The sequence below is a fragment of the Panthera onca genome, chromosome B4 (assembly GCF_046562875.1).
Source record: "Panthera onca isolate mPanOnc1 chromosome B4, mPanOnc1 haplotype 2, whole genome shotgun sequence".
NCBI lineage: Eukaryota > Metazoa > Chordata > Mammalia > Carnivora > Felidae > Panthera > Panthera onca.
This window is the reverse complement of record NC_138345.1, coordinates 78,434,473-78,453,191: the sequence shown is the minus strand read 5'-3', so window position 1 is coordinate 78,453,191 and position 18,719 is coordinate 78,434,473. Positions and strand designations below refer to the sequence as shown.

The window sequence follows — 18,719 nt, the reverse complement described above, 5'->3', positions numbered from 1 at the left end:
GAGATCAAGTCAAAGCTGGAAGACTGGAGATATTTTCCCTGACTAAAGGAAGCCAAAAATGAAATTTTCATTATTTCATAACTTTTCTAATATACAAGATGTGACATTATTGTTTGTAAATGCCCAACCCTTCCCAATCTACAAGCTCACCTTCCAGGACAGAGCCCAGCCCATTTTCACCATATATAAACTGCTGCCGAGAGGCTCATCTCACAGATCTGCTCCTCTCAGCTCTACCCTCCAGCCTCTCACGCTTTCTTCAGCCTTCCCTCTTCAGGAATCATGTCTAGCAAATCCACCGTGAGGAGCCAAAGTGTCAGCTACCGTGGCTTCAGCACCAGCTCAGCCAGAGTCCCAGGGGTCTGCCGCTCTGGCTTCAGCAGTGTCTCTGTGTCCCGCTCCAGGGGCACTGGTGGCCTCGGTGGAGTGTGTGGAGGAGCTGGCTTTGGGAGCAGGAGCCTCTATAGCCTGGGCGGCTCCAAGAGGATCTCCATCGGAGGGGGCAGCTGTGCCATCAGTGGCGGATATGGTGGCCGAGTTGGAGGTGGCTTTGGCTATGGAGGTGGAGCTGCCAGTGGATTTGGTTTTGGTGCCGCAGCTGGTGGTGGCTTTGGGCTCGGTGGTGGAGCTGGTTTTGCTGGTGGCTATGGGGGCTCTGGCTTCCCTGTGTGCCCCCCTGGAGGCATCCAAGAGGTCACCATCAACCAGAACCTCCTCACTCCTCTGAACCTGCAAATCGACCCCACCATCCAGCGGGTGAGGACTGAGGAGCGGGAGCAGATCAAGACCCTCAACAACAAGTTCGCCTCCTTCATCGACAAGGTGAGCCAGGAAGACCTGCCTCCACTGGGATGGCAGGCTCCCCAGACTAGACAATCAGTGAATGTCCTACTGGGGTGAGATTCAGGAGGGAGGGAGAAGGGGACTCAGAGGAGCTCTCCCCTGGGATGTCAGATGGCCTCCATGTTGACAACAGGCAGAAGGCGATGGAAATCACTTGAAACCACTGGGTCTTTTAAATGTCCTTCAACCCAGCCAGGGAACAATACTCAACTTGTGTTATCCATGAAGCAAAATATGGCAATGAGAGAATAGAATCGGTCAGCTTTACCTGCTGAACATTCTAAGAGATTAAATAATAATTCCAGTGGAAAACTGTTCTAGGGCTCTGGACATGAGGAAAAGGGTGAAAGAATAGAAAAGAAAAGAAAAGAGAAGAGAAGAGAAGAGAAGAGAAGAGAAGAGAAGAGAAGAGAAGAAAAGAAAAGAAAAGAAAAGAAAAGAAAAGAAAAGAAAAAGGATTTCTGGCTGGATTAGAAAAAAAAGACTCAGAAATGTTTATATATCATAGAAATACTAAATGTATAGAACTAGAGCATGACCATTAGGACATTTGTTGTACAGGAAAATCATGCACTAAAGCAGAAGTTAATGGAATCCAATCATTAACTGAATTGGATTAAATCATTAGAGTCTGCATGTTTAACAATCCCTTAACTGAGGTAAAATTAAAAAAAAATAACTTTGTGCAGTGGAATAGGAAAATAATATTTTTAATGTTTGTTTGTTTGTTTATTTATTTATTTATTCATTCATTCATTCATTTATTTTGAGATAGAGCAGGAGAGGGGCAGATCAAGAGGCAGAGAGCCTAGAGCCCAACAGAAGGCTCAATCTAAAAACAGGGGGGTCATGACCTGAGCCAAAATCAAGAGTCAGACACGTAACTGACTGAGCCATATAGCCACCTGGAGAAATACTATTTTTAACTAGATGTATGGCTGTGCTTTTCAATAGAAAGAGAAGAAATGTTGAAAGTCACTGATGCGCTATATAGCTTAGTCAGTGAGAAGACATCATAGGTCTCTGGAAGAATTTCACACTAGGACTGCTAGGGTGGGAAGGAAATAGGTTTGGGGGTGCAACACTGTCAGCCTGACCCTCTGTACATGCTCCGTAATAACCCACCTGGGTGACTACCCAGACATGCCTGGGCACCTGACAAGTAACATCTCTTTCACCTTTGCTCTCTCTGGCAAATAATCATCTTCTCTCTTCCAGGTGCGGTTCCTGGAGCAGAAGAACAAGGTCCTGGACACCAAGTGGACTCTGCTCCAGGAGCAGGGCACCAATACTGTGAGGCAGAATCTGGAGCCCTGGTTTGAGCAGTATATCAACAAGCTCAGGAGACACCTGGAGAGTTTAGAGGGGGAGAAGGTCCAAATGAACTCAGAACTCAGGGACATGCAGGACATGGTGGAGGACTTCAAGAACAAGTGAGTTCAAGGGGAGAAAGGAGTTCAGTTCCCCGAAGTCTTCAAGATTATTGGGTGACCAGGTCAAGATGTGGGCCTGATTCCATAGCAAAACACGTCCATGGAAATGAAAATCACAATTATTACCTAAAACAAACCCAAAAGACAAAGGGTCATGGAGGTGGATAGGGAGAGAAAACAATTTAGGAACCACAAAAAGTCATTTTTGTGGCTCACTGACAGGAAGCTCATTTTGGGTATATCTCTTTTATGGAAAGTTGGGATTCCAGGACACTTTTTCTGTATCATCCTTGCCACTGGCTCAATTATGTCTTACCCTCTTCTGTGTCTAGATACGAAGATGAAATCAACAAGCGCACAGCAGCAGAGAATGAATTTGTGACTCTAAAGAAGGTGAGCTGCTGAAGATCAGGGGTTCATGTTCCTTTCTAGAAAGAAAGGACTCTTGGCCCCTGCACACATCCAAGAGGGGAGTAGATGGGGAGACTAAAAGGTGTTCAGACTGGGAAGAAAGGCTCAGCTGACTCCAAGGTGTTGGCTTGTTCCCCAGGATGTGGATGCTGCATACATTAATAATGATGATCTCCAAGCCTACGTGGAGGCTCTGAAAGAGGAGATCAACTTCACCAGAGCCTTGTATGAAGCAGTAAGCATCCCCACTCCTCTTTTTTTGTTGTGATGGGGCTCTGCCAAGGGTGGAGGATCTTGGGGTGGGGTACGTCTGTAAGGCCAAGGGAAAGATGATCTGATGATCTTATGCTCTGCAGGAACTGGCTCAGATGCAAACCCACATCTCAGACACTTCCGTGGTCCTGTCCATGGACAACAACCGTAACCTGGACCTGGACAGCATCATCGCTGAAGTCAAAGCCCAATATGAGGAGATTGCTCAGAAGAGCCAGGCTGAGGCTGAGTCCTGGTACCAGAGCAAGGTGAGCCTTGAGTTGACAGGTGCCCAGGATTGCCTGTGTCCTCTTCCTAGACACCAGCAAGGCTACACCTTTCGCTGGGAAAGTCTACTGCAAGGATGCTGATGATTTCTTGCAGGATATGTAACCTGCTCTCATAGAGTAGGCATTCACAGAATTTATGTCCAAGTTCAATTAAGTCAAAGAACTCAAGTGCAGGAAGGTAGCTACATAGATAAGGATCTAGTGATTCTTGCTTTTGTCTTCACTCTGATGCTGGCTCACTCAGAAACATAATATAGAACATTGTTGGTCTTCAACTGAACTAGGCAGCCAGCATTCCATTAAAAAGAGGGTCTGTGATCAGTGTACAGTATTCAGTGACTTTGCCACATCAACTTTCTCTAAAATGCCTTGGTGAGAAGTCACTAGCTCCAGGTGTGTTAAATGCCTGGTTGAGAACTCAAGTCATGAATGCCCATATGCACCACCTTCTCTCCCTCTGGACTCCAGTATGAGGAGCTGCAGGCCACCACAGGCAGACTGATGAATGATCTGCGCAACTCCAAGCAGGAGATTACTGAGATCAACCGCATGATCCAGAGGCTGAGATCTGAGATCGACCATGTCAAGAAGCAGGTATGGTAGGGGCTTCTGGAGAAGATAAGCATTGCTTCCTCACTCGACCACCAGGCAGCCATCAGCCACCATTTGGGAAATGCTGGGAATTGGGGGAAGAGCAAAGAGAGGGGTGCATGCGGCTCCCACCCTCAGTGAGTTCCCACATGTTAGGACAGATGGGTGCCAACCCTACAGATAATACAATCACATGACAGGAACAATTTCAATTAGACTGTAAAAAGATTGTCCAGGGACTTTGGAAAGAGATTACTTAAGGAGAATGATTGGTTTAGGAGTATAAGAAACAAGTGGGGAAAGAAAAGGGGAGTTCCAGAGTGGGGCAAGACTGTTCCAAATCTGTTCAACATTCAATTGAAATAGAGTGTTGAGCAATGACCCAGGATGAAGACCCATTTCCCAAGCATGTTAGAAGCCCTTAGGAGTAAGGAAGACAAGATCTCAGCAGCTAGCAATGAAACTCATACCTTAGGTGCAGATGTTGGTGATTTTGTGTAAGTTAATGGGGCATCCCCATGAGATAATCAGAAAAGGTGATGGTTTAGCTTTGGAGACAGCACTCAAAACAAATGAATGGGTCCATTTCTTCCAAGTATGCTGGTATTTGGTCCAACATAAGGTCTCCCACCCACCCCTCATGGAGGGTGGTTTAAAAATGGCACAGGTGTTCTCAAGTGGCTCCCAGTCTGGGTAAGTTGTGCAGAACAGAAAAAGACTGGAAAACATGTGGTAGAAATCCCTTACCATAGTATCTGGGCTCTGGAACTGTTCCTCACTAGAAAGAAGTATGGCTACTCTCCTGGAGAACTACATTATGAGTTCCTTCTGCCTATCTTCTTGCTCTAGTGTGCCAACCTGCAGTCCGCTATTGCTGATGCTGAACAGCGTGGGGAGATGGCCCTCAAGGATGCCAAGAACAAGCTGGCTGATCTGGAGGATGCTCTGCAGAAGGCCAAGCAGGACATGGCCCGGCTGCTGAAGGAGTACCAGGAGCAGATTAATGCCAAACTGGCCCTGGACTTGGAGATTGTCACCTACAGGAAGCTACTGGAGGGTGAGGAGTCCAGGTGGGTAACTCACACAAGCTCCTCAAACCTCTGAATACATGTCCATGATGTCTGGCCATGAGCACAAGTTGAAGGCATTCTAGTTATGGCCACAATCATGACTCTCAGAGAATCTTAAAAGGCAGTTTGCTCATGGGTTATCCTCACATTGAGGCTTCCCACTCTGGTCCAGTGGTGGCTGTCTGAGGTCTCATGGTCCCTGTGTTTTCTCCCTTCCTAGGCTGAGTGGGGAAGGTGTTGGACAAGTGAACATCTGTAAGTACTTGGCTTGCCCCTCTCCCTTGCCCTTAGCTCTTCTGACAAGATTCAGACTGGCAGAATGAGCTCACTGTGTCCTGTGTGTCCTTGTCTCCCTCCCCTTCACAGCTGTGGTGCAGTCTACCATCTCTGGTGGCTATGGCAGTGCCAGTGGTGTGGGCAGTGGTGCAGGCCTGGGCGGAGGCAGCGGCTACTCCTATGGCAGCGGCCACAGCCTGGGAGCTGGCTTCAGTTCCAGCAGTGGCAGAGGCATTGGGGGTGGCTTCAGCTCCTCTGGGGGCAGCAGTTCCACCATCAAATACACCACCACCTCATCCTCCAGCAGGAAGAGCTACAAGCACTAAGTCCTGCCATCAGCTCTTGGCCCCACGTTGTCCCATCTGCAACTGGATTGCCCTCTCTCAGGCTGCTTCTACTCTCCCGTCTCTGATTTCTCTTACTCTCTGAGCAGAACCTGCTGAGTGCCTTCATTTCTCATCATTGCCTATACCTGGTCCACCTAAGTTTCCATTGCTCAGCATAGAAATTCAACCTCTGATTTGTACCTTAATACAACCACAACTGGGGCCCTCACTTTGTTACCAAAACATTACTCTTGCCTCTTTGTTCCGTTAGTAGGCTGAGCATTAGTAGGATATTACCTCTGCCCATATTCATTACAGAAACCTGCCTGGGTCCTACTCCTGAACAGTGCACTTTCTCCTTGTTTCCATGCACCCATGAATTCTCCCATATTCTCTGTTTTGGGCACCTCCTCTCTTGTAGTGGTTGTGAAAGCACAAGTGACTAGTTCTACAGTGTAGAAATCTGTATCCCTCTGACATTCCCTCTGCTCCTTGCTCTCTTCTAATTGCTAAATAAAACAAATTTATTGTATAATTTATCATTTTGTTGTCTTGATTTGTCATCAGTTGTTCTTGAGCTCTTTCAGTGGACAAATGTATATTCATGTATTAAAAGATTTTCCCAAAACTGGTGGCACCTGGGTAGCTCCTTCAGTTGAGCATCCCACTCTTGATTTCAGCTCAGGTCATGATCTCACAGTTCATGAGATTGAGCCCTGTGTCAGTAAAGTGACAGCGTGGAGCCTGTTTGGGATTCTCTCTCTCCTCTCTCTCTGTTCCTTCCCCACTTGTGCATACATACTCTCAAAATAAGTAAATAAACTTTAAAAAATAAAAATAATAATAATAAAGACACTCCCAATCCCCAAGTACTTCACTGTCTTCCTTGAGAGAGGTGCAAAAGCCTATAGTTTGCCATCCTGACACTCAGATTTTCTTCCTAGATAAGATTACATTTAAATGTTTGGTAAGTAGAATGGGAAGAATTTGGTCCACCATCATTGTATACTCTGCTTTTTATTGCCTGTACCAGAGAGTAGTGGCTTAGTCTCACTTCCTTCATCTCTAAGACCACTTTACTACATGGCCTGGAGATGAACTCTAAATTCTCAGTTGGGGAAATATATTTCTGGCTGATCAGAACCAAATAACATTCAACAAGGGATAAGATATTTGATTTTTAGCTTGAAATTAGCTTCATAACCAAGAAACTTGCCTTACAAGGTGTATCAAGACAAATTAAAGTATACATACTTCCACAGTGCAATGATACTTCTAGAAATGTATTGCAAGGAAATAGCACAAATGTCAGAAGTTGTATGCACATGGATGTGAATCCAAACAATCTTCACAACATGGAAAAACTGAAAATACTACAGGTTCTCAAATTAAGAATCCAAAGACTCAGGCATAAAACTCATATGCTTATTTCTTGAAGTGTAAAGGTAAAACAAGAATAGAAATTCCCAGGTTGTCACATCCTAAGACTCTATGGAAATGGATGAAGCTGAGTCCTTGGTGCTTGGAAGAGATGTTTCCACATCTCCCTTCTGGTATGCCATGGCCAAGTTTGACTTCTATGAATGGGAAATGAAAACTCAGGATATGGTGCAAGTTTCATCCTTCAACTTGTTCTGCCCTTGGCCACATCAGTCCCTGTTTCTCTGTGAGTGATCATTATCTTCCTGGCTACCAGGCTCTCACATCACAAGAGAAAATTTCTTCACTTCAATAATATATATAGGGTGCTTCTGGATCCTTTTGTATCAGTATCTCCTGTGTTCTCCTCTGAGTATTCCCCCAGCAACATGGGCAACCCTAACATTGACACCTACTCATCCTCTGACTGAACTTCCCAACAACAGATAAAGTGATGACTGGGTTTCAAAATCTAAGCCCATTTAACTTTCATATTATCATGCACCCATGAGGAATAATGGAAAGGAAACAACTAACCTGGAAAATTGTATAGGATAAGCATCTAACAGAACATCTTGCAAAAACAGTATATATACATGGATTTATTTAAAATCTTACTGTACAGGTGATGATAACAAAGTGGCAGACTGGAAACCCCAATCTCTCCTTCTGCCCAGAAACATCAAAAAACAACCAGAAAATATCTGAGTAAACTCCGTGGGAGCTCTAGGAAACAGTCAAAAATTTACAACAACCAAACAAATGCCCAATCAAGAATATGCACCTTCAAAATTATAGCCAAGTTTTTCAACATTTTTCTTAGCACTTGCCCTACACTCTACCTGTTTCAATTTTGGTCTTGAGTAGGCAGTAGCCTGTTCCTGAATTCTTTCTCAACCCCACTCCTACCCTTCAACCCTCTGCTTACTTCCCACCCTCTGCCTCTAGCCCCCTCAGCACATATGCCTTGAACCTGACAGAGCAGCTGTAGACCCTATGCAAGACCCTGCACAAGTCTCTTCAAACATGACTGGAGGATTTCTGAAGAACTAAGGCAAGGTTCTTTTCTTTGTTTCACATAAATCCAAATGTAGATAAGAGAAGCAAGAGACATAGCAAGGAAAAACTGCAAGATTATAACCCACAGAGACCTGGAGTGAGAGACTATAGGAGGAAACACACAATGGACCATCTAACAATCTGATGTCTAGCGGCTAAGCTGGAATGAAATTCTTTGGAAAATTAGGACAAATTTCCCAAAGTAGCTCTGTGTGTGAGAGAATTTAGCAAGTCATACATGTATCCAGGAAGACACATGCTCAGAAAAGTCTTGAGAAGATTTTGGGTATTCACCTTGTGCTGATTTCTAGGTTCAGAGTAAGCCTAGCTAAGTGGTAAAGGAGTGTCCCATCTCAGCGACAATAGGCAAACATCAAGAGATGAGGTTTTCTCAGTTTTGTTATTTTGGTTTTTTTATTGTTGTTATTTGTTTCAGCTCCTGGAACACAAAATATTATCTGTCAAAACAATAGCTGAACACAAGCTAAAGAAGCAGCCTGATGTTGAAGTTCTATTATGTGCCAGGCACTGTTGACTCACTTATCATAATTAAGTCAATGTGAAGGATAAGTCATCAGGGGCAAATCCAAGAATCCCTTGTTTGCAACAGTCAGAACTAGGAGTGTGACCTGAGGCAGGAAGCTTCAAGAAGCCTTGAAGGTAGAACTGAATAAAAAAATCAAAGACAAGGGGCACCTGGGTGGCTCAGTCGGTTGAGCGTCCAACTTCGGCTCATGTCATGATTTCATAGTTCATAAGTTTGAGCCCACATTGGGCTTAATGCGGCCAGCCTGTCAGCACAGAGCCTGCTTTGGATCCTCTGTCCTCTTCTCTCTGCCCCTCCCCCACTTGCACTCCACCGAAAATAAATAAATTTTTTTAATGTTTTATTTATTTTTGAGACAGAGAGAAACAGAACATGAGAAGGGGAGGAGCAGAGAGAGAGGGAGACACGGAATCCAAAGCGGGCTCCAGGCTCTGAGCTGTCAGCACAGAGCCTGACACAGGGCTTGAGCCCACAAACCACAAGATCATGACCTGAGCTAAAGTCAGACACCCAACTGACTGAGCCACCCAGGCCCCACAAATAAATTTTTTTTTTTAAAAATCAAAGACAAGGCCTATTGACAGTATTTTGTTGGTGGGGAGAAAAAAAAGTAGAGAGACTGGGAACAAGCCACTCTGAGGTTGTTGGGTAGGGTGTTTTAAGGAGTAAGAATTATTCATCCAATCTGTTAGCCTACATATTGCCCACCCCATTCCCCCAGAATACTTTCTATAAATGACTGGTCAAGAAAGAGTTCATCTTATTCATGGATGAGCTGTAGTCAAAAAGGGACCATTCTAGGACCCCAAAAAGATAATACATGTTCAAAAATGAAATGAATATGGAAAACAAAAGGCAGATAATGATCACTTATCAGAACAAAGTCACTATAAAATGTTGCCAAAATTAATAAAATAAACCCTTTTTAAAATTTGAGAATAAAAGCCATATAATGAGAGGATAAGAATTAAAACATTACTTATAGAAGTCAGATATGGGATACCTGGGTGGCTCAGTTAATTGAGCATCCTACTTTTGATTTCAGCTCAGGTCACAATCTCAGTTATGAGATTGAGCCCTGTGACAGCTCCATGATGAGCATGGAACCTGCTTGAGATTCTCTCTCTCTCTCTCTCTCTCTCTCTCTTTCCCTCTGGTTCTCTTCCCCACTCATGTTCTCTCTCCATCTCTCTCTTTCTCCCTCCCTCTCTCTCTCTCAAATTAAAAAAAAAGAAGTCAGATATGAGACAGAGAGAAAAATAAAACCACAATGCAAATGAAGTCCAAATTAATATCAGTACAAAAGGCAATAGGTGTGCTAAACGCACCATAAAGAACAAATGGGAGAATATTGAGAAAACAGAATAGCATGAACTGAGGGGTCAAAGACAGTTAAAGGAGAGTCAAGGATGTGCAATAAAGGATATACAAATAAAGAAGCCAAGCAGGTCCAACACAAACATAATTGGAACACCCAAAGGAAGTGTGTACACACACACACACACACACACACACACACACACGCACACACACGCACACACGCACACAGTCCCTCCAAAGCACAGAAATATCTTCAGTTACATGGCAGGGGACTTGTCTTGAGCATTTCTTTTTTTCTTTTTTCTTTTTTTTCTTTTTCAATTTCTAAGTGGTTTTCAAGTTGGACTTTTTAAATTTTTGCTTAGTTAACATACAGTGAAATATTGCTTTCAGGAGTAGACTTCAGTGATTCATCACTTACATACAACACCCAGTGCTCATTATAACACGTTCTCTTTTTAATATCCATCATTCATCTAGCCCATCCCTCACCCACATCTCTCCTTCAACCTTCAGTTTGTTCTCTATCATTAAAAGTCTCTTGTGGTTTGTTTTCTTCTCTCCTCTTTTATTCCTCCTTCCCTCACGTTCATCAGTTCTGTTTCTTAAATTCCACATATGAGTGAAATCATATGGTATTTGTACAGTGGCTGCTGGAAGCCACTTCATGTTCCTCCTCCTCTCAACTCCACCCTCCAGCCTCTCACACTTTCTTCAGCCTTCTCTTCAGGATCCATGTCTAGCCAAATGAGAAAAAATATATGAGGTGCACAAATATTTATAATCTATTAAAAATAAACTTATTCTAGAAGCAGGCATTGGCCATCTATCAAGAATGTTTTAAAAGAGGGTCATCTGGGTGGTTCAGTTGGTTAAGCATCCAACTTCAGCTCAGGTCATAATCTAACAGTTCATGAGTTTGAGTCCCGCATCAAGCTGTTAACAGCTCAGAACCTGCTTCAGATCCTCTGACCCCCTCTCTCTCTGCACCTCCCCTGCTCTCTCTCTCTCTCTCAAAAATAAATAAACATTTAAATAAAAAAGAATGTTTTAAAAGAGATACTTGCACTAAATGGAAGTTTAGATTAGAATTGAATCATTAGGTAACATTCAACATCCCTCTACTGACATCTTTGTAAAATAGAAGTTTTGAACAGTGTATCAGATAAAAACTATTTTAAATTATATTTGGGATTCTGCTTGTCAAGAGAAGGAGAAGAAGTGATGGGCATGGTAACTTTTAGGGAAGGAACGTCTCAAAAGTCTGTTGGGGGAATTTTATCAGTGAGATCTGTGGGTTGAGAAGGAAAAAGATTGGAGGGGAACATACTTCCCAAACTGAGCCTCTCTTAGTAGAGAGAAAACTGAGCATTGTCTTAGTAGCCCAATACCATAGAGACCACCCTGGCCTGTTTGGAAATAGGATTGGTCTAAGAGAAATAATTGTATTGAGAATTGCAAAGGAGCAAAGGGAAGGAAAGGCTGGCCATAAGAGTTAAGAAAAGATGCTGAAAATCTGCTCATGATTCAAGAAAAGAGGGAGGAAGGAAACAAGAGAACAGTTCTCCCCAAAGTATATGTAATTATGAGGTAGGAGGAGGGCAAGGTTTCAATAGTCTCATGGAAAGTTCACTTTTTCAATGTACCATATTTGTAATGTGCAAATTTGGTCATGCCAAACACAGCTGTCTGTGGTCCAGATTTGACTTTGGAGATAACACTCAAAAACAACAACAAACTCAGTTATCCATTTCTTCTAATGTGTGGACTGTAGGGTTCTGCATCAGTCACCACCCACATTCTCATGCAGGTGGTGAATACAAAATGTGTAGGACTTTGATAACCGGCTCAGAGACTTGAAAAAGTAAGCAGATAGTCAAACATCTAGACAGGAAGATTCAGAGTTCCCTCTCCATCAATTCTACACCCTAGGACTCTTCCTCACTAGTCTCCCCTGGAAGTCCAGATTGGAAGTTCATTCTGTCTATTCCCCTTCCAGTGTACCAGCCTGAAGCCCACCATTTCTGATAGTGAGAAACATGGAAAGATGGCCCTCAAGGATGCTAAGAACAAGCTGACTGATCTGGAGGATGTCCTGCAGAAGGCCAAGCAGACACGACCCGGCTGCTGAAGGAGTACCAGGAGATGAATGTCAAACTGGCCCTGGATGTGGAGATTGACACTTACAGGAAGCTGCTGGAGGGCGCGGAGTCCAGGGGAGTAACTCACACAAGCTCCTCAAACATCTGGATGCATGTCCGGGATATCCAGCCATGAGCACAAGTTGAAAGCACTCTCGTTATGGCCACAGTACTACTCTCAGAGAATCATTTAAAAGGTAATTTCTCCATGGGTTATCCTCACATCAAGGCTTCCCACTTTGGCCCAGTGGTGGCTGTCTGAGGTCTCATGATCTGTGTGTTTTCTCCCTCCCTAGGCTCAAAGGGGAAGGTGTTGGACAAGTCAACATCTGTAAGTAACTTTGCTTGCCTCCCCTTCTTGCCCTTGCACTCTTCTGACAGGACTCAGGCTGGCAGAATGAACTCACTGTGTCTTGTGTGTCCTTGTCCCCCTTCCCTTCACAACAGTGGTGGAGTCAACCATCTCTGGTGGCCATGGCAGTGCCGGCAGTGTGGGCAATAGCTTAGGCCTGGGTGGAGACAGTGGCTACTCCTATGGCTTGGATATATGCTAAATAAAATGCAAGAAAAACTTCCACAAGAAAAACAATAACCAATGCTGTTCTAATAATATTTTGCTAATTTGAAGCCATGGCAGAGACCCATCCCCCTGGGTCATGAATCAAGTGGCAGTCTAGCCTTATTCCATGGTTGTCCACAGGTGAGCAATGGTCTGGCTGCTGAACATGTTGTTAGGCAGAAGTTTTGTAACTGGGGGAGGCTTCTGAATATCAGTTACCTCCCTACCACTCTATTATGCAGCTCTAGAGTTTGAGGACAAGGACATGATGGAAGAAAAACTTAGGAACTGCCATGCTACAGTTCCTGCAAAATCCCAAAAGCTGACAGGGAAACTTCCCAATGAGCCAGGCTCAGACTCTGGTTCTCCCTCCCCATGTGAGAAGTTCCGGGACAGCAGTTACTTACAGGCCTCCTTCACACCCTTGAGTAAAGACCAGACGAGTCCCCGGTTCTATAGAGGCCAACTATATGCTAGCAGGCATTGTTATTCCAGTCGCCTATGAGTAGGCCACGCAGACAAAATACACAATATACAGTTAAATTTTAATTTCACGTAAACCACATAAAAAAATTTAGTATAAGGTGGCTGAGTCGATTGAACATCTGACTCTTGATTTCAGCTCAGGTCATGATCTCATGGTTTGTGAGACTGAGCCCTGCATCGGGCCCTGTGCTGACAGCATGGAGCCTGCTTGGGATTCTCTCTCCCCTCTCTCTCTCTCTGCCCCTCTCCTGCTCATGTGTTCGCTCACGCTCTATCTCAAAATAAATAAAATAAACATTAAAAAATGTTATAACTATGTCTCAAATATTACATGGAACATACTTATGCTAAAAAATTGTTTGTCATTTATTTAAAATTCAAATTGAACTGCACATCATGTGTTTTTATTTGCTAAATCTGGCAACCTTACCTGTGAAGTAGATCTGCCATTATATTGAATTATAGACAAGGGCACTCACTAGTGGATGGGTTGCTGTTCTGAATTTCTACTGTAAAAGGGCAGACAGTAGGCGAGAACCAAACTTTAGGCCTTTCCCTCCACCCTACCCTCTCCTTGCCACCTCAGGCTTGGGCTCCAGGCTGCAACTACCCACCTGCCCCTATAATCAGCTCAAGTAACTTCGGGCCCTCCCTGGGCTTTCTCACAGTTTTTGCAATTGTCATTGGTAGTTCTTAGTATCCATGCCTTCCATGTGTTTCTATAATTTCTTAGCATTGATCCTGAGGGAGAGAGACAAACCAGGACCAGCTGGTTGGCCATCTTAGCAGGAACTTGAGTCATGAATTGTTTTTAAAGGACACTGCGTTTATTTATTATGTATATGATTTATTAAAATATGTTAACATGGAGGGCACCTGGGTGGCCCCAGTTGGTTAAGCATCCAACTCTTGATTTTAGCGTGGGTCACAATCTCATGGTTCATGAGATCGAGCTCCGCATCGGGCTCTGTACTGACAGCACAGAGCCTGCTTCGGATTCTCTTTCCTCCTCTCTCTGCCTCTCCCCCCACTCTCTCTCTGTCTCTCAAAATAAATAAAACACATTAAAAAAAGATGTTAATGTGGAAAAAAGGATGAAAGCAAGTAAGTTAAAATAATAATAGTGATCGATTCTAAAAAGTGGGAATTTGGTAATTGCTCTTTTCCTTTTTGTACTTTTCTGCTACATGAAGATAAACATCCTCATTCCCACTCACACATATTTTTTAAATAAAGTAAAAATTAAATTTTACTTTATTTAAAAGTGAAAAATACCATTTTTATTAGATGCTTAATTTATACATTTTCTCTTCTGGTCATTGGTCTCTTTGTATGACCACACCACTGTAATTACTAACGCTTCCTATTCCATGATGCTTTCTAACCCAGCAATTTCTACTCTTTGTGTATTGTTTGCTTTTAATGTTTTCTGGTTATTCTTGAGCATTTTGTTTTATTGTAACTGTTACTGTCAGGTATCCCTAGGTACCTCCAAGTTTTTGTGATGAATGAGAACCCTTTCTTTTCTGTCATATTTTCTAATTACTGAAAGGCAGTGCATGAGAATTACTGATTTCTTTACTCACTTACATCACTAAACTTTATCCTGGTTATAGTGATGACATTAAATGAGTAAGAAGTAGAACCAGCATCCAAGGAACGACCTGCCCCCTTTCAGAACCTGTCTCTTCGCTGGTGTTAGGGAGGTACGTGCAGTCTTGCCCAGGACTCCAGCTCCATCAGTTCCCCCTCTGGCCACAGGGACAGGTGCAGGAAAGGAGGAACCGACCTGGCATTCCCCCACCACTCCAGCCCTTCCTTGCTTTGCTCGCCCTCTGGTGGGGGTGCCACTACCCTGGGGTGCTGCCTCACCTAGTTGGGGCATCTGCCCCCATCTACCATATGATGACATCAGCTAGTGACATATTCACAGGCTGAGGGCAAACACCAAGCAGTGCTGCCCTTGAGCTTGAGAATCCCAGCCCACATTGGAAGGAAGAGGAATGACTGCTTTTGCCCAAGCTGGCAAGCTTACTGGTCTCTCCTCCCCCAGCTCTGGACTCCATCCAAGCTTTATTTTGCCTTGTCTTTTCCTGAGAGCCCTTACGAGTCTCTAAAGCATTATGTCCTCTACTCAGACTTTTCATTCATTCTTTAGTGATGAGGGAGTGATGAGTGGAATGTGACTGTCTTTAGCCAGTGTTACCCTTGCCTCAGATAGTGTCTTCCAAACCGTATATATGTCCCATGTGACTCAGCAACCCAGCAAAGTTACCCAGCCATACAGTTTAAGATGATCTGTGGCATAGCTGGGTTGTAGACGCTGCAAATAATTTTTAAAAAGGCGGATACACATTAAGTTCATGTTGGATTCAATGGAATTGTGTGCTTACCTTTCAAAAAAGCCCCTCTTACTCAGAAGAGAGAGAACACCTCCCCCCCCCACACACACACACGTGCACACATGCACACACACACACACACACAAACCAGAAGGCAAGGACAATATGTGCAAAGTATGAAGGTGTGTGAGCCATGGCAGATCCACTTTGGAGAGGCCAAGTGGAGGTCGGTTCCTTCAAGGGGGAATTTTTAAAGATGTAGGAAAATCATATTTTAAAACTAAATCCTTAAATACCATGATGTCTAAAGAACCTTATCAGGGTACAGAGTATAGGTACTCATCTTATAGAGACATCAAATGCTTCGAAAACTAAACAAAACAAACAAAATTCCATTTGTTGCAGAATCACACCTTCTAAATCATTCCAGAAAGAATCTATAGAAACCTCACCCCTTCTCTGGAGAGAGGATTTCCCTGTTTACCATCAAAGCACAGAGGCCCTTTGATTCTGAGTTGAATTCTTCTCACTGAGGTTTAAGTGTATTCACTGGTGGCTCAAACAACAACCAAGAAACTGACTGGTCTCCTACCCTGATGTCCTTCCCTGCTCCCCACACCTCCCATTTCCCAATTCCTTGCTCATATTCATTAGACTCTGGGCTCACTCCAAGTTGGTCAACTCTTGCTTAATAAACCAGTCCCCACGGGGGAAGGGGAGGAGGGAATGAAAAGCACTTTGACACATTCCTTTAAAGGAGTTAGTGTCTCTCATTGGCCCCATGGGAGCATATCCAGAATACCTACTGGAGGAAATCACTTGGAGGCCGCTGAGACACCTGCCTGTGAGGTCACACCCCTTTTCAGTCCTTTTCCAGGAAGGGAGGTGACAGCAGTGTCCTGGCTGCATCACACACGGTGCTGGCCCATTCAGTGGAACCTGCTTCATCCCATTGGATTCCAGAAATCTGCCTGGTTTTGCACCCAAGAAGCCCCTCTGCAAAGCTACATATCAATCCATTGCTCTTTGAGTGCACACAAAGAGAGCCAGCTAATTCAGAGTCCTCCGCTGAGTGGCTCCTCAAAGAGATGAATTCTTTTGTAATAATGAGTCATTAATTGGGCCTAAATTTTCACCCCCTGTCTCTGGGCTTTTGAATGTTTACCCCTCTTAAAACAGAGCACAGAGAGATACCCACTCTCCAGTTTACCTTGAGTCAATCACTCCCAGGTTAATGGCTCTCGGTTTCCCGACATCATCATCATTGTCACTGTCCTCATCATCCGTGTGTGCTCACGTGGGGCCCACAGGTCAGCTGGATGTCAGGCAGCCCAGCATGACACACATCATGAGGCAGGGACACCTAGGCCACAGATGGATGCACCATGGGCCCGGCCCTCCAGAGGATGGTGGAAAACACAGTCCCACATCCAGAAGCTCCTGCCCATGGAAAGTCCCAGGTAAATGATGCATCAGAGATGTCTCAGACAGGAACACAGCTTTACAGACAAGGTGGGTGTGTGTTCAACAGATAAATGCAATCCCACCTTAAGTATCCATGGATGGATTCACTCTGTGATTTATCCATGAGAAATGTTAAACCAAGCCAGTTCCCCCAGCCTCTCCCTTCGTGCTCAGGCTGTATCCTCATGTGTGTGTGCCAGAAACATGGCCTTTGGAGCCAACAGGGAGAGTAAGGCACATGTGAAACCCTCAAGGTCCATCCTGCGATCGATCAGGACACTCACTGTCTGGACCGCATTTTTTTAAATATAATTTAATGTCAACTTGGCTAACATACAAAGTGTACAGTATACTCTTGGTTTTGGGGGTAGATTCCCGTGATTCATCACTTACATACAACACCCAGTGCTCATCCCAACAAGTGCCCTCCTCAATGCCCATCAGCCATCTTCCCCTCTCCCCCACCCCCCATCAACCCTCAGTTTATTCTCAGTTTTTAAGAGTCTTCTATGGTTTGCTTCCCTCCCTCTCTGTCTGTAACTATTTTTCCCATCCCCTTCCCCCACGGACTGCATATTTTAAATTCTATTATATGGCATCTAAGACGACTTTCACTGTGCCATATGTGTCCATCTTACCTTTCTCACAGCCTGAATTAAAATATTGTCTCCTGGTTTTGCAAGTTATCCCAAGAGGTCAAAATTTTATTTAAAAAATATAAACAGGGGCGCCTGGGTGGCTCAGTTGGTTAAGCCTCCGACTTCAGCTCAGGTCACGATCTCATGGTCTGTGCGTTCGAGCCCCACGTCGGGCTCTGGGCTGATGGCTCAGAGCCTGGAGCCTGCTTCCGATTCTGTGTCTCCCTCTCTCTCTTCCCCTCCCCCGTTCATGCTCTGTCTCTCTCTGTCTCAAAAATAAATAAACGTTAAAAAAAATTTAAAAAAATATAAACAGAATGAAGATATTGTCTCCTGGTTTTGCAAGTTATCCCAAGAGGCTAAAATTTTATTTAAAAAATATAAACAGATTGAAGATATTGTCTCCTGGTTTTGCAAGTTATTCCAAGAGGCTAAAACTTTATAAAACAATATAAAAAGAATGATCTTCCTTGAAGCCCAGCAGGCCCCTGGGGGTGAGAAGCATACAGAACAAGGACTGTATGTTTGGCACACAGGGAGCATTGTGGCCCAAGCTCTGTGCGGGGGGCAGGAGACAACAGTCTCAGCTCCAGCTTTACTCTCAATTCTTTATGGGACTCTGGGCCTCACTCTCCTTATCCAGAAATAGAGAACCTCTTTAAGGTGCACTTCGTGAGCTTTTCTGGAGCTGAAGGTGAAGAGCAAGGGCCTGGGATCTCAACCCCAGATCACACCTGGCCTCTGAGGAGGACGTGTCCCTACCAGGTGTCTGAGCTCCCCATGCACATGCTGCACCTACTCGTATGCATATGGTAACCCTCTGTCATAATGGTTTATTTCCCTGAAACAGTGCTGATGATGGCGCCTCCTTCACGGTCCTTTTCCAGGACCTCACACATCGTGGGTCCCCATGAAGATTTGCTGAACGAATAAATGAGCAAATGAACAGATGTATGTTGTATGAAGTCTCCAGTCAGCAGTGCCTCCCAGGGATCACTTGGGGTAAGAGAATGACACTAGAAAGCAAGAAGGAGGGAAGAGCTTCTGTAATGTCCAAGTTTATGAGATACAAAGGTGATGCCAAGCCCGGTATGGCTTCTGGCTGCTACTGCCCAGCAGATTACACACACCCCAGACCTCAATGGGCACCCCCGAGCCCTGGAAGGAGCCAGAGGATGGTGTCAACAGCCTCCCGCCATGCACCAATATCACCCAGACCACCCAGCCTATGTCCACAGGCCAAGGCTGCAAG

The 18,719-nt window shown here is 44.4% G+C and overlaps 1 protein-coding gene across 1 annotated transcript; it reads left to right on the top strand.

The window, feature by feature from the left end:
• Positions 1–282: 282 nt before the first annotated feature.
• On the top strand, positions 283–5,537 carry LOC144616817 (keratin, type II cytoskeletal 6A-like). The gene is made up of 9 exons (XM_078449186.2): positions 283–822; positions 2,062–2,276; positions 2,609–2,669; positions 2,827–2,922; positions 3,044–3,208; positions 3,698–3,823; positions 4,670–4,890; positions 5,111–5,145; positions 5,257–5,537. Exons 1-9 carry the CDS (start codon positions 283–285, stop codon positions 5,490–5,492), a joined length of 1,695 nt encoding a protein of 564 aa, XP_078305312.2. The 3' UTR covers positions 5,493–5,537.
• Positions 5,538–18,719: the final 13,182 nt, after the last annotated feature.